This window comes from Erpetoichthys calabaricus, chromosome 15 (assembly GCF_900747795.2).
Source record: "Erpetoichthys calabaricus chromosome 15, fErpCal1.3, whole genome shotgun sequence".
NCBI classification, from domain to species: domain Eukaryota; kingdom Metazoa; phylum Chordata; class Cladistia; order Polypteriformes; family Polypteridae; genus Erpetoichthys; species Erpetoichthys calabaricus.
The window spans coordinates 57708327-57723459 of NC_041408.2; the positions used below are offsets into that span (position 1 = coordinate 57708327).

The following is a 15133-nucleotide window of genomic DNA, read 5'->3' on the forward strand; positions in this document are numbered from 1 at the left end:
TGTGCCATAAGTAAAAAGTCAGCCATCCATGCATTCAGGGGTTTGGGTTAAGGCACGGACTATGGGAGGAGCACAGGAAGAGCAGGGAACAGCAAATAACAGAATGCAAGAACAGCGAGGCAGCAGAATGAGTGCCATGCTACATTCACCTAAATTAACAAAAACACGCACACAGCACACAGGCGTCGTCACGAGCCATGAGAGCTTACCCTGGCAGTTGAATCCGTCTCCTGTGAATCCATTCAAACACTTACACTGGTAACCTCCCAGCAAGTTGGTACATGCTGCAAAGGAGCTGCACCGCGGGACACTGAGCTGGCACTCATCCACATCTAAAACACAAAAAAAAAGAATCAAAGAATGCATTTCAAGGTTTTCGAACAAGGCAGCTTCTTGTTATTGTCATTTGCCAGGTGATATGAGCACTGGCCACTTTTCTAAGCATACTGTCCCACCAATATCTGCCGTCTCATTATTTGCCACATGCCAGCTGTCTCAGTGAAGTACTTCAAAATTGGCATGGCGCTAGGCTTGTGAAGAGGCAGAACTGACAAAAGATAGATAGATAGATAGATAGATAGATAGATAGATAGATAGATAGATAGATAGATAGATAGATAGATAGATAGATAGATAGATAGATAGATAGATAGATAGATAGATAGATAGATAGATAGATAGATAGATAGATAGATAGATTTCCAAGGGGAAATTCACATACTCCAGCAGCAAAAGATACACAAGCCGGTTTATAAAAACTTGATTAATTTTTTGGGTATCTCAGAAACGCCACCTATTGACAGGGCAAAGAGGCGCTAACTGCCAAGACCTTCCTGGGTGCCCATATTTGAAGGATATTCTGATTTTCCTTCAGAGTCATTTCAAGGGAGGACATTCTGTCCGTCCTTTATTCTTATATTCATTTCTTAATGCATTAGATCTGGAGACTACACAAGACTGCAGAAATGTAAATAACATCACTTTGGAATTAGAAATTAAATATTTAACAAACGCAATTTGTGAAAAACATTTTTAAACTGGGCCACCTAAATAAATGGAAAAAAGTGGAATCTGTAGGGTGGCCTGCTGGCACAGTAGTTAAGAGCTGTTCTCTCACACCTCCAAGGATCAAAGTTCAAATCCCAGCCTTGTCTGTGTGGATGTTGAAAGTCCTCCCCATACTTGTTTTTTTTTTCAGGTACTCTTGACACACCCAGAGTTGACAGGTTAGAGCAGGAGTGGGCAACGTCGGTCCTGGAGGGCCGCAGTGGGGCTGCAGGTTTTTGCTCCAACCCTGTTTCTTAATGAGAAGTCAATTATTGCTGATGAAGCGTTTATTACTCAGTGACATTTTGATACTTCATTTTAGTGGTCTTGCTTCTTAAGGTTCCCCACCTTTAATTGCTTATTTCAGTCTTAAACAGCTGCACACAATGTTTTTAGTGGCTCCTTATAGGCAATAAGAAGCAAACGACAAAGATCCAAGCAGTTCTCCATCGAACTTGTTTCTATTAACACCTGTGTGGATTCATCATGCACTATCTAGTTTAATAAAACACTAAAGAGAAAACTGTGACGGCCTGAAAATCACTCATCCGTTTTAGGATTCTTATCATTTGGATGATATCCTTGGAAAAGAAAAAATCGACAATTTAAGAACCTAACATTGCAGACAAATAAGCCTTAAGATTAAAGGTCTGAGATTAGCAAGATTGATTTCTAATTAAGTAATTGGGTTGGAACGAAAACCTGCAGCCACTGCGGCCCTCCAGGACCGACGTTGCCCACCCTTGGGTTAGACTGATTGTCAGCTCTAAGCTATATTGGTGTGACCTGTCCATGGGTGATTCTAGCCTTGTAGCTTTCACTGCAGGACAGAAGACATTTCTCCATGAACTTGTATTGTGTTGGAATAACTGTGTTTGGAAAATGCATGGATTAATGATTCAAATAAGTCGTTAATGACTGTGTCACGTGCGTGCGCATGGGAGGCAGCTTAAGGGCTCTGGTGATGGTAACCTCCTGCCAAACCAAGAGGTGGCACTGTCGTCTAATACCTTCTTTTACTCTCTCCGCAGAATAATGTCACTTCCGTGGTCCATCCTGCTGGATCCTCCCCCTCCTTCCTGGAACCCATATAACTAGAGCACGGCCATCTTTGTATTAGTTCTGTATTGGATTTATGTCTGAAAAGATTTTGCTAAAATCTTTGTTAAAAAGATCAGTAATGTTTTCTTTGCCTTATATTATGGTGGAGCCCCAAACCTTTTTCTGTGTCTGTCTCCTCTCTTATAACCCATCCATCCATCCATTTTCCAACCCGCTGAATCCGAACACAGGGTCACGGGGGTCTGCTGGAGCCAATCCCAGCCATCACATGGCACAAGGCAGGAACCAATCCCGGGCAGGGTGCCAACACACCGCAGGACACACACAAACACACCCACACACCAAGCACACACTAGGGCCAATTTAGAATCGCCAATCCACCTAACCTGCATGTCTTTGGACTGTGGGAGGAAACCGGAGCACCCGGAGGAAACCCACGCAGACACGGGGAGAACATGCAAACTCCACACAGGGAGGACCCGGGAAGAGAACCCAGGTCCCCAGATCTCCCAACTGCGCCACCATGCCACCCTCTCTTATAACCAATTCAATTAAATATTTAATTCTTTAACTATAACTTCATTAAATTAAGGAATTAGGTTTTGAATGAATGAATAAATCTGCGGTGGGTTGGCACCCTGCCCAAGATTGGTTCCCTGCCTTGTGCCCTGTGTTGGCTGAGATTGGCTCCAGCAGACCCCCGTGACCCTGTGTTCGGATTCAGCGGGTTAGAAAATGGATGGATGGATGAATGAATAAATGTGTAATATGAAAGATTATTTGTGCCACAATTAAATGCAATCCAATGTGTTAACCACTTTGCAATGTGCACAGTGCATTTGGTTTTGGCAGTTTTATCGTGTCATAATTAAAAAACATTAACTAAATGATCAATTGCTTTTCACTACAGCACACAATTTTTGTGTAATTTAAAATGCAATAGAAAAGTGTTGGAAGGTAGAAGATAGAGCTTGCTGGGAGGTGTGGAGGAGAGAATTGCGTGTAATTATTGTACTTATTATTGTGATTCTTTTACTTGCCTGTGTATGGTGGCTGGAATGCTTAGAGGCATTTATAAAAGAGAAAAAGGAGTTAAAATACCTTGTAGTAACTTTACCTGGTGTCCTGGATGTCTGTCTATCGGGTTAGAGGAGCGACAGTGCCCTTTAATGTCACAGTGTTTAAAAGCCAACTGTTTACTAGAGGAACTTCTCTATTTTGTGTTATCTCACCTGAAACATGTTATTCTGTTCAATAAAGCAAGTCAATCGTCATTCTTTCTGTTGTAAAATTCAGTTCTGGGTTCAAAAATCACCAAAACAAGGTAGCTTTTTCAAGAAATGCACTCGGCTGTTGTTGTTTTAGAAAATTAAGGTTAATTCATGACAGACTTCCAAGAAACTGAAGATTTAATTTAAAGGTGTCCAGTACTGTCTTGAGAAAAAAGGGCATAAAAGAAGAATCAAAATGGCCAGATGCACAACTGCATCAAAGGATGAGAACATCAGAGGGTACTTTGAGAAGCAGAGGCCTTTACAGGTCCTCAGTTGTCTGCTTCCTTAAATCGTCCACATCAAATACTAGTGAGTTGGGCAAAAACACATTGTGGCGGACAACCAGTGCCCTTACCTGTGTTATGGAAGGACTGGGGGAGAAGACTTGCACAGGGCATTATCTACCCCAGAGCAATAGATGGCAGCCCCCCTTGGTTTGCAACGATGCCTCGGATTCCCACAGGGCTTCATGGGAGTTGGGTTGTTTGGATGCCACCAGGGGGTGCTGCAGGGACTGTGAAGACCTACTTTGTCAGGTTTTTGCCTCACCGTGCTTCCGGGCCACAGTAACAGGCCACCAGAAGTACTCCCGGGTGCAGTATAAAAGAAGCCTTGTCACTGCCCGATCTGCAGTGCCTGCCCGATCTGCGCATGCATGCACACAAAGAAAAACCGAGCCGCACTCGCATGCATGTGCATGCGCAGAACTTTACTATTAAAAACGTGCTCAATCCACGTTTTTTTATTTTGCAACATGAGTCCCCACGGGCACCACAGATCAGGCAGTGACAAGCCTGCTGCCACTGCTTCAGGAGCCAGAGTAGGGTGGTGGAGGACAAAGCAGACAGAAGAAGAGAAGAGACAGAGAAAAGAAGACAAAGACAAAATGCTGTGTGTTTTATTATAGTGCTTATTCACTGTACTGTGTGTTGGAGGTGGGAAACGTTTGGGAAGAGTTTCCCATAGCTAAATAAAAGTGTGTGTGTTGCAAGATTTGTGTCTGCATGTGCCTGTGTCAGGTTTGGGGAGCTGGTGCACCCCTGCAGGCCACAACATGATCACCTTTAATTGCACAGACTAAAATGAGCTTCCCTGTGTTAGCATCCATCCAATGAGTATTACAGTCTCATATGTAATGACATTTTTTTACACTTTGTCCTCCATTGCTTTTTCCAAATAACTCTTCTTAATAACAGGGGCAGTTTCAAGAGAAGTCCCTGTCATTAAGGTGCCTTTCAGGTTATTTGTAGCTCAGGTCAAATCTGCTAATCTTCCAGTAATTCATCATTTAGTTTGGCAGGGTGCGAAGTTAACTCTGGGGTGAGTTAGCTGTGACATCTGTAACACACCATTGATCATCAGGGTTGAGGTGTCTGAGCTGGTTAGACAGGCTTCTCCTTCATCCCTCGGCACTCAGATTGGGGTTTATTTGTCATGATTTTTAATTCCCCATTACTCAAAATTAAACACGACTACAAGCAGATTCATTATCTCCACAGAATACCCATTAGTTTTCTAAAATGTCTTTCTTCTATTTAGCATCATGTGGGTCATGAATTTATCCTGGGCAGCGGACAGTGACAAGTCCTGGAAGTCTATGTCCATCAGGATTCATACTATTATTTTAAATGGCCGTGGCATTGGTTTTTATAACTCATTGTTATTTCTCGGGCTCATCGGGTGCCAAGTCACCACTTCCAGATTCTGGCTGTGGTTGCTGCAGTGCTCATATTTGCATGTGGTGTCACCAGTATTTTGGAATGAGTGTTGTATTTTTGTAAAAGGGAAGGTTAAAGTACTGAAACAAATTTATATGGAATGATGTGGTTTAGTCTTTAGAATATTTTGTGACTTTTCTTTTGTGATTCTGAGGAGCGATTAAGTGTCTTTGTACACTTTGTTATTTTGTGTGCATAAATTATTTTTGCCATCCCATATAATGACATGTCACCATGTCAGACTGCTGATCCAAACAATTGTGTCAGTTCATGCCGGGGAAGTTCAGACAGAAAATGCAATGGACCTGACAGCATTACATTGGACAGCGGAAACCAAACAACATCCATGAAGGAAACTCTTCATAAAAAAAGCATTCCATTGATGGCAGGCAATGTTGAGGTGCAAAATGAACCGCTGTGCCAACACACCGTCTGAGATAGTATGTGAATGAAACATTAAAATGATACATTACCATTTAACGTCCCTAGTAACAACTTGCAAATGTTTGACATTGTTTTATAACTCAAGCTGCTGTATGGTTTTCCCATCTGGTTAAAGTGAGCTTACCTTGGCAAGAGGTGCCATTGAGGGTGAACCCTGATTTACACATGCAAGTGAAGGAGCCTGGTATGTTGAGGCATATCATCTGGCGGTCCAGGCACACATTCTCCTTGCACTCATCCACATCTTGACACTGGACTCCATTCCCCTCAAAGCCAGAATCACAGACGCACTGGAACACTTGACCCGCTTGGTGACACAGAGCTTTTGGGTTGCATTTTGGTATGCAGTTGTCGAGTGGCCTCACACAGCTCCCGTTGAGTGCCAGAGTGCCATTTAAACATGAGCATGCATAGGATCCAGCAGAATTTAGGCAGACAGTACCCAGAGGGCAGGTGTCATTCCTTAGAGTGCACTCATTTTTATCTGCACAGGAGAAGCCGTTCCCATCGAACCCTTCAGCGCATTGACATGAGAAGTTCCCTGGCAGGTTGGTGCAGGAGGCATGAGAGTGGCAAGCACTAGACTGGCTGCATTCATCAATATCAGTGCACTTCAAGCCATTTCCTGTATAGCCAGCTTTACACGTGCAAACAAAAGACCCAAAGGTATTAAAGCAAGATGCAAGGGCATCACACGGTTTGCCCTGGCACTCGTCAACATCTATACATGTGACTCCATTTTGTTTGGCAAAGCCAGGTTTGCACTTGCACTGGTAAGATCCAGGCGTGTTCATGCATTCCTCGTTAGCCTGGCAGATGGAAGCACCTTTCCGGCATTCATCTACATCGACACAGAGGGTGTTATTAATCAGCTGGTAGCCACTGGTGCACTGGCAGAAGAAGGACCCGGCAGTATTCACGCACGTGGCATTTGTGCCACAGCTCCCGTTTCCTGCTGCACATTCATTTATGTCAACGCACTGTGAAGTACCATCTCCAGAGTAGCCCACTTGGCAACTGCATGAGTAGGAGCCAGGTTGGTTAGTGCAGACTGCGTTCAGGTGGCACAGCCGCTCCTTAAAAGTGCACTCATTAATGTCATCACAGGTGAGGCCATCGCCCACGTAGCCTAGGTTGCAGGTGCATATGAAGGAGCCAGGCAGATTGACACAGGAAGCTTGCGGGCTGCACTGTTTCTGGGCACACTCATTGATGTCTTCACACTTGACACCAGTGAAGTTAAACCCCTGAGTGCACTGGCAGAGATAAGATCCTTGTGTGTTGAAACAGGTGGAATTGGCAGGGCAGAGGCCTGGCCGGGTACACTCGTTAATATCTGTGCAGGTTAGCCCACTGCCCGTGAAGCCAGTATTACAAGTACAGCTGAAACTGCCTAGAAAGTTGACACATGTGGAATTGGGATGGCAGTTGTTGGTGCCAGTGCACTCATTGATGTCCACGCAGGTTAATCCGTTGCCAATAAAGCCAGTTTTGCATGTGCAGGAGTAAGAACCAGGAAGATTGACGCAGTTTGCAAAGGGGCTGCAAAAGTTAGTGGAGCACTCATCAATGTCACTGCAGATGTTTCCATTGGCCTGGTACCCCTTGACACAAAGGCATTCATAAGAGCCAGGCATATTTTTGCATCCTTGTTGTCCAATGTTGGTGGGGCACAGGCCAGGGGTATCTGAGCACTCATCAATATCTAGACACAAGTAGTTGCCATTGCCCTTGAAGCCTGGCTTGCAGCTGCATGAATATGAGCCTGGAGTGTTGGTACAAATGGCATCCCAGTGACAGATCCCCCGGGTGGAGCACTCGTTAATATCTGTGCAATTGAAACCATTGCCCGTGAAGCCAGGTAGGCACTTACACATCCTGCTGCCAGCAGAGTTTAGGCAGTTTGCGTTGACGTGGCACCCACCATTGCTGGACTGGCACTCGTCAATGTCGTGGCATTCAGATCCATTGCCAGAGTAGCCAGCTTTGCACATGCAGGTGTAACTTCCCGGACTGTTGACGCAGGTGGCCTCTTTAGGGCATTGGCTCAGGGAATTGCTGCATTCATCAATGTCGGCACAGTTGACTCCATTTCCATTGTAGCCCATCTTGCAGATGCACATGAAGCCGCCTTCGATTGTGTTCATGCATTCTGCATTGGTGTGGCACATTAGCCCACTGCTCAGGCAGTTTTTAACGTCCACTGGGAAATAAGAAACATAAAATCAGAGCCTGCTGGGTGTCATCTCTTATCCCACCCATTTCATATTTGGATAGGAAGTGTCCAATACAATATCATAGCAAATAAAAGCAAATCTGCTCTCATTATTCCTATGTCACTAATACCCTAAATATTATGACCATTACTTGAACCCATGGGTCCAAAGTGCTTTCATTATTTATGTCCATAAAGACTGCAGATAGTGTCCTGGCATCAATGAGGCTCACCAACTGGTTCTACCACACTTTCATGCACACCTCCTGACCTTCTTCAAAGCCCTTAAATCATCCACAGGGGGTGAGTCTGAACCCAGGCTTCTCAATATCTCAAGGTTGGGTCTTGGGAAATGAGAATTCAAATACTCTCTGTCCAGTCTTTTCAGAATCTGATCTCATGCTAAAGACAGGCCCCTTTTCAGTGTCCCTCATTGTCATTTTACCATTACATGGCACATATTCATTGTCATTGTCCCCACCCAATCTGTCGACTTTCCTGTCCTGCCCCATCAACAACTCCTTCATCGGTAGTAATGATCGTTTGACTTCTTTGTGAAATGTTAGAAGGCAGTGTTCACAGTGACCTCCTTTGTCCCCTTTTGGATTTTTTCAGAAAAACTTAGGACAAGTACAGTCCTCTGACGTTCACGGCATTCTATGATCTAAATAAAACATCCATGGAAAATGGCATGCTGCGTCCTGAAGGGTCACAGAGTCAAGCAACCCTGCAGTAGAGTGAAGAGGTATAGAGGGTCAAAAGGATGGAGGGAGTAAAGGAGGAAATAATAGAGGGATGGATGAGTGAAAGCATGAATGAATGGGTAGATGAACAAAGTACTTTGGGATGGACGAATGAATAAAAGTATGGAGGACTGAAGGAATGGAGAGGTGAAAGGATGGTTGAAAGGATGGATACAGGAATGGATTAATGAAATGATTAATGAATGGATGTACAGATGAAGAGAAATTGGGAAAAAAGATGGAGGTATTAAAATTTGTAACATGAGGTACGAGTTAACTCATACATCATTGAGCTGTCAGGGCGTGATGTACGATATTACTCACACCTCAGTGTGCAGCCACTATAGTCACAGCCAGCATTCTGCCGCATTATGTTTACCTATTACAATGCTGCCATCTAGGGGATAGTCACAGAATGTTTTTGGCAGCAACAGCTTACAGAAAGTAATTTGACTAAGAGATAATCCATTGTTATGTCATTGCGAGAAAGGTATAAGGCTGCTGATGTTTTGAAACAGTTGGATTTGTGGCAAAATTAATATTTTCATGATAATGACAATGCTTGAGACAATAAAATTGTGAAACCTGTAGCTCTGATACTGATATGGATAGCAGCTCCACAAGGTGTTCAGCTTGTCACGACTGTTGGTATAGTCCTCCATGGGCATTCTGCCACCCACTGAGCACAAACAGTCACCAGCTACCTAATGTGTTGTGTGAAACAGGCATGGAGAGTGCAACGAAATGCGTTATATTTGTGGCACCCGTACTTCTAAGTCTGCATTCTGTGTGGTGTCATGCTTCAAGGACCCTCAGTCAAATGCAGTCTTTTAGTCATGTTGCTGCTGAAAATAAAGTTACCGTTTCTTTATATCATTCATTGGATGTATTTACATTTTCCAAGTTTTGACAGAATTAATTATTTATCATATATTCATAGACATATACTACAGCATCCTGGTAATAAATGGTCCAGCAGTCAATGTGTTAATGGAGGGAAGGATGGAGGCATGAAGGAATGTGTTGTGTTACAGCCAGGATTTTTTTCCTAACTTATGTTTATGTTGTGTTTTATTGTGTTTTTTTTTTTTGTTATTTTTGTTTACTCATATTTTTTATGCAATTTGTTGTGTTGTTTTACTATTTAACATTTACAGGTTGTGGGTGGAGCCCCAGGAAGTGGGGCCACTCTGATGTCACTGCAGCTGGATCCTCCCTCTGCCTTTATATTCAGCCAGAGAGAGGAACTCAGCAGTGGATCATTGAGTTTATGTAGGAGTTTGTGAGTATTGCCTTTGCTTATTTTCTTTTGTTTTTTGGATTTGTTACTTCTGGATTACATATTAGGACTTGATTGCCCTGGATTACTTTTTTAGGCACATCCTTTTTGCCTCCTTTTGGCTTTGTGTCATTTTGGCATTTTCATTTAAATAATAAATATTTTAATTTATAAAGATTTATTTGTGGACTTGTCTCATCAAGCCAGAGGTTTTATTGGTTCCTCTCCCTCTCTTAAGTATTTTTGTGTATTTTGACTTTGTAAAGCTAGCACACCATTTTAAAACCTGCAGGTATCAGTTGGGCACCGGATAACCTGGAGAGAGCCTTTTCTTGATATGCTAGTGAAGTCCCTGGCCTATTTTGTAGAGCATCTTTGGAGGCCTCATACCCCCTTTCACTATGTCTGAGACTCCCATATATAAAAGAGTGATGTACTTCTCAAACAAAGTAATGCAACATAATGTGATGAATGGAAGGAAGCATGGATGGAGGCATAAAGGTATAGAGGGGAAGGACAAGAAGAGAGAAAGAAGAGCAAATGAAGAGATAAATGGGGATGGTGGTTGTATGGAGTTAGGAATTGGGGTGGGTGAAGGGAGAGATCGAAGGATGGAAGAGTGGATAAAAGAATGAAAAGAGCAAGAGGAAAACTGATGGATGAATTGAAGGAAAAGAGTATGAAGGTATGTGTCAAGGAATGTTTGGAGAGACGGCAGGATGTCTGAAATGATAGTCCAGATAAAGGATTGGAGATATTTGTAGGCAGCAAGAAAGATCAATCAATATTTATAATGCTACTGTGGTCTTTGTATGTAATAATCTTTGAACTCATATAGTGAACCTGGCACCTGCCCCCAGCGGAGATCGACAAATACCAAACTGCTCTGCAGCTCTGTTAAAACAGGCAGGGGTGGTTGTCCACTGCTAGTTCAACTGCAAGTTCAACCAATGAACTCGATGTCTGTCACCCAATGATTGTCATGGGGAACATTTAAAACTGGCCACTGACCTGGCCTTGCTCTCTTGTTTTGTTTTCACTCGTCCAGAATGAGCCCGATCCGTAGCTACGGACTCTTCCTGACGAGGAAGGTTATCTGTTCTTTTAATCTGAAGAAGCAAGCTATGCAGGATGATCAATGTCACTGCTTGCTTGCAGTGTTTTTTATGTGCTGAAGTGACAGCTCCCGTTTGAATAAATGTTGAGACTGTTCCTGTCTTCACTTCATTAGGAGATTTAGGGGATTAAACCCAAGAATAATCAAGCATGTACAAACTTCAATATACCGATTTTCTCAGAAACCTGGACTCACCTTCTTCTCTCTTGTGCAAGTCTGTGATCCTCAAAACACAATATACACAACTTGCTTATTAAATACTGCTATTTCATATAAAATATGTATTTTTAATTGTACTGTCCTAATTAGACATCAGATGGTTTATTGTGCTAAAACAATATTATTTTAAAACTACAAAAAAGTGTTACCACACCCTGACATCGAGAATCTTACCATTGCTGAAACCCTGACTTGCTGGAGCACCACAACTGATGACCTGCACCACCCTGGGACTTTTGAAATGAGGCCCTCTAAAACCCTTTCACCCTCAGCTACCAGAGATACCGAGAAACAGGGAGAGAGCCCTGGCTGTTACAGCAGCTTTCACCCTGCCATTATTCAATGGGCTCTTGCTGCCCAGCCTCTTGAGGAGTGTATTCTGAAAAGCATAGCAAAGTACAAAATTATTATTAGTGCGTGCTGTGATTGCTTTTTTGTTGTTGTGGTTGATTTGTCATTGTTGTGGCTTTGTGATGACACTGTAAACAAACGGCCTAATGCTTGCTCCCTGCTGGACACATAATGTATGGAAGTGTGGGTGAAGAACTGAAGGAGTAGGTGGAGGAGTGAATAGAGGGATGGATGGATAGACCTCAGTGAGATATTACGAGTTCCATAAATAAAAGGATCAAGGCAGATGGTAAAGAGTGATTTAGGAGATTAAACCCAAGTGTAATCAAGCATGCACAGACTTCACACAGAAGCTGGAAAACATGACTTTAAGCATTGTGACAGGCGGCCAGGTCCCATGCCTGGCCGGAACGCCCCTTCTGTATATGTTCCGGGGGAGCAGCTATGGACATCTCATTACCTCCTCCGGGACGCTTGGTGGCAGCCTCCCTGGCTGACGATGGTGCCTCAGTTTCCTGCAGGGTTTCCTGGGAGATGGAGTTCTCCACAACCCTGCAGGGAGCTGGGGTGGCCGCCAGGGGGTGCTGCATGGAGCCAGGAACCCACTTGAACATCTCTGCAGCCCCACCCGGAAGTGCAATTAGCCGTAGGTGATCAAGCACCTGGAGCACTTCCAGGTGGGCTATAAAAAGGGCCAGCATCCACCACTCAGGAGCCAGAATCGGGAGGAAGAGGACGAGGACGAGGACGAGGTTGCCTGGGAGGAGTGGTGGTGCCAAGGTGGAGAGAAAAGTGTAATTTGTGCTATAATAAGTGCTTGTGGGACTGTGTTGTGGCTGGAGGGATTACGGGGAAGACGTGCTCTCCAGCTGAAGAAAAATAAAGAAACTGTTTATTTTACACGTGCCTCTGAGTAAGTCTGTGCCGGGTCGGGCGCTATATAGCGCCTTATTACAGCATTAATTACAATTTAATGAATAATGGTTGTATTGATTGAAGGGATGGTATTTTACCTACTCTAACATGATCTTTTCTCATTAAAATTTCTTAATGTAAAAAAGATACAGTAAATATAGCCACTAAAATCCTATGATACAGAGACAACATTTAGAAAAAGAAAAAAAAATCAAGCTAAAGGGACTATATTAAGAAACAAAAACTGTGCAGCACCATCAGAAAGACCTCTTAGTTGCACGGGCTTATGGAAGAATCTTTAATATGGCTTGAACTTCAGCAAAGAAAAAAATAGAGATGGCTTAGATCCTGCTTGAAATGTCGTTCAGACCAGGGGTTCTCATAATCAGTGACAACTACTGATAACACTGATCTCTTTTAATTAGCTGGTATTTTTTTTATTCTCTTATTATACATTCAGAAAAGCAGAGCAGCATGATTTTTTACATTTATAAGAAACTTAGAAATAATTCTGTTTTTGCTATAGATTTAAATGTTTAACTCTCTTTTCATTATATTTTGTCAATTCTCTGTGTAGTTTCATTGTATCTTAATAATGATAATTAAAAACGAGCAGAGCAGACACCCAGGAAAACAGCACTGAATCGTGAAAGGCTGCAACTACTTTAGCGTCAGACCCACCAATTAGTAAATAATGGATTAATTAAACAATTACAACACCTGGAAAAGCTGAATGAAAATCAAGATGAAACTATCGTTAAAAAGATAACAAAAACACATTAATCCCATATAACTACTTAGTACATTTTTTTACCAAACTTAGTTTTCTAATTGCTGTATTATTCTCAAAACACAGAACTCGGGAAATAACAGTTCACTCACTGTAATTAGCCCAGGAGTCCAATTAAAACCAGAGACTGGTTGGAACAAAAACCTGCAGACACAGGGGGCCCCCCAGGACCAGGTTTGAGACCCCTGCTTTAGACGAGCAGGACAGTCAGGCCTGAGATGAGAGAAAGTAACATCAACAATTACTTCCAGCTGAATTTTCTGAAAAGGAGCAAGCAACGGGTAAGCCTGGCCACTGCATGTAAAGATATAAATTGAAATAAGAACCCGATCAAGAAATTAATCTTTTCTCTCAAGGTTTAAAAAAATGAAACTTTATTCCAGTCAGAACACCTCCTGTCTGGTAAACATCAGACATACAAACAAAGGAGTATCTGAGGACTTTATGCACAGCCCATTGCCATTTCCCCATTTAAGCACCATTGTGCTGCCTGACATGACACAAATGCTATAAACAAGTACTGATGACAAACATTAGCGAGTCTGACTGGTAACGGTGACATGGCAGCATACAACGAGGACATTATATAGTGTAGTGAGAGGAAACTGTCCCTCGGCTTCAGCAGGAGACATGCAGGGAGGCAGGAGTCTGTGGACAATCCTGGGGTGAGCAGCTTTAAGTTTTCATGACTCCAGATCATTGATCATCTTCAAAGGCTCCTCAACACCACCTGGCTTACTAAGAAAACTCACCGGTACGTTCAGCTTTTGAGGAGTTCTCATTGTTCTAAATGTACATATTGACCAGGAGCATTACAGTCTAGTATGGCAAACGAACAACAACAGTCCATAAGGCTCTGTAAGCGGGTGGTTGAAATGGTCCAGTTCATCAGCAGAACTGCACTTCCATTCATACAGGGCATTTCTGACAAGAGATATCGAAAGATGGGACTCTGGACACCCCAGCACATCATCATGTGTTCATTGCAACATCTTGTTGCCCAGGGCTTATTAAACTGTTAAATGATATGCATTGATGTGTTTGAGCTGTGATGGACCCCTCTGCACAAGCAGTTTGAACTACCTGTGCACCATGAACCTCCAGTTGTATCCCATTATATCACTTGAGCCTTTAGTTAAAGATGTTGACAGGGACTGGCCCTCTTTTAGGCTCAGTATTGTCTGATTTTACTTGTACTGCTGGTGCACAGCCTGTGTTTATAATCATACAAACCATGTCACTTGTTGAAGACAGATAATAGAATGCATTTTAAAATATAAATCCCCTGCCCTACGTGTACCTTCTGCGCATTCCCTCAGTATCCTCTCTTGCTCTCTCATTCTCTTTCCTGTAAAGACTGGAACTTTGACGGCGACTCTCCGCATGTCTCCTACACCTTTTCTCCTCCTTATATGTCTCAGCTGCTCTTCTCTGCCACTTTCTCTTTTGATTGTGTCACCAAAGCCAAACTGACCACTCAGACTAAAACTGACAAATGAGATTGCTCTGATGGAACGGACAAACACACACATGTAGATTGTAGTGTTTCATTATACAGTATAGTAGACTAGTTACGTGTGGTCTTTGGGACAAAAAACAACCCGAAGACTCCCTAGTAGTTTTATTATATTCGTGAACTTGGAGAGCTGTCACCTAAACCTTAAGTATTACCCAGTGCAGGGGACTGGACCCACCTGTGCTTGCTGCCACACTGGATTTCATAAGAAGACAGTGGCGATACCATATCTTAGCCGTATTATTGGCATATGAGTCCTATTAACCTTTATCTCAAAAAAATGCCTCCAGATAGACAAGTGAAGCCTTGCCCTGTGTTGCTGAGGTGTTTCACTTGCATGTTGTTGAGCCACCACCTTTGCTTCGTTTCGACGTTGTGTCTCTTCTTCTGTGTCATTAGCACAACATCGCCGTTGCGCAGTGGTGTCTCCTGCACACAGGTCT

The 15133-nt window shown here is 43.0% G+C and overlaps 1 protein-coding gene across 1 annotated transcript; it reads right to left on the reverse strand.

Moving 5' to 3' along the window:
- Positions 1–18: 18 nt before the first annotated feature.
- LOC114644887 (fibrillin-3-like) lies at positions 19–14559 on the reverse strand. Its single transcript, XM_051919244.1, has 4 exons — positions 14475–14559; positions 5670–7748; positions 210–332; positions 19–59 (listed from the first exon to the last, which is right to left on the reverse strand). The coding sequence occupies exons 1-4, from the start codon at positions 14557–14559 to the stop codon at positions 19–21; spliced, it is 2328 nt and encodes a 775-aa protein (XP_051775204.1).
- Positions 14560–15133: the final 574 nt, after the last annotated feature.

Bases quoted from the DNA above. Each gene is read 5' to 3' on its own strand.
- LOC114644887 (XM_051919244.1), bottom strand. From the start codon at position 14,559: ATGCGGAGAGTCGCCGTCAAAGTTCCAGTCTTTACAGGAAAGAGAATG. The intron at 333-5,669 runs GTAAGCTCACTT...TTTGTGTTTTAG, and splicing joins CAATGGCACCTCTTGCCAAG to ATGTGGATGAGTGCCAGCTC. The intron at 60-209 runs GTAAGCTCTCAT...CTCCTCCCATAG, and splicing joins AGACGGATTCAACTGCCAGG to TCCGTGCCTTAACCCAAACC.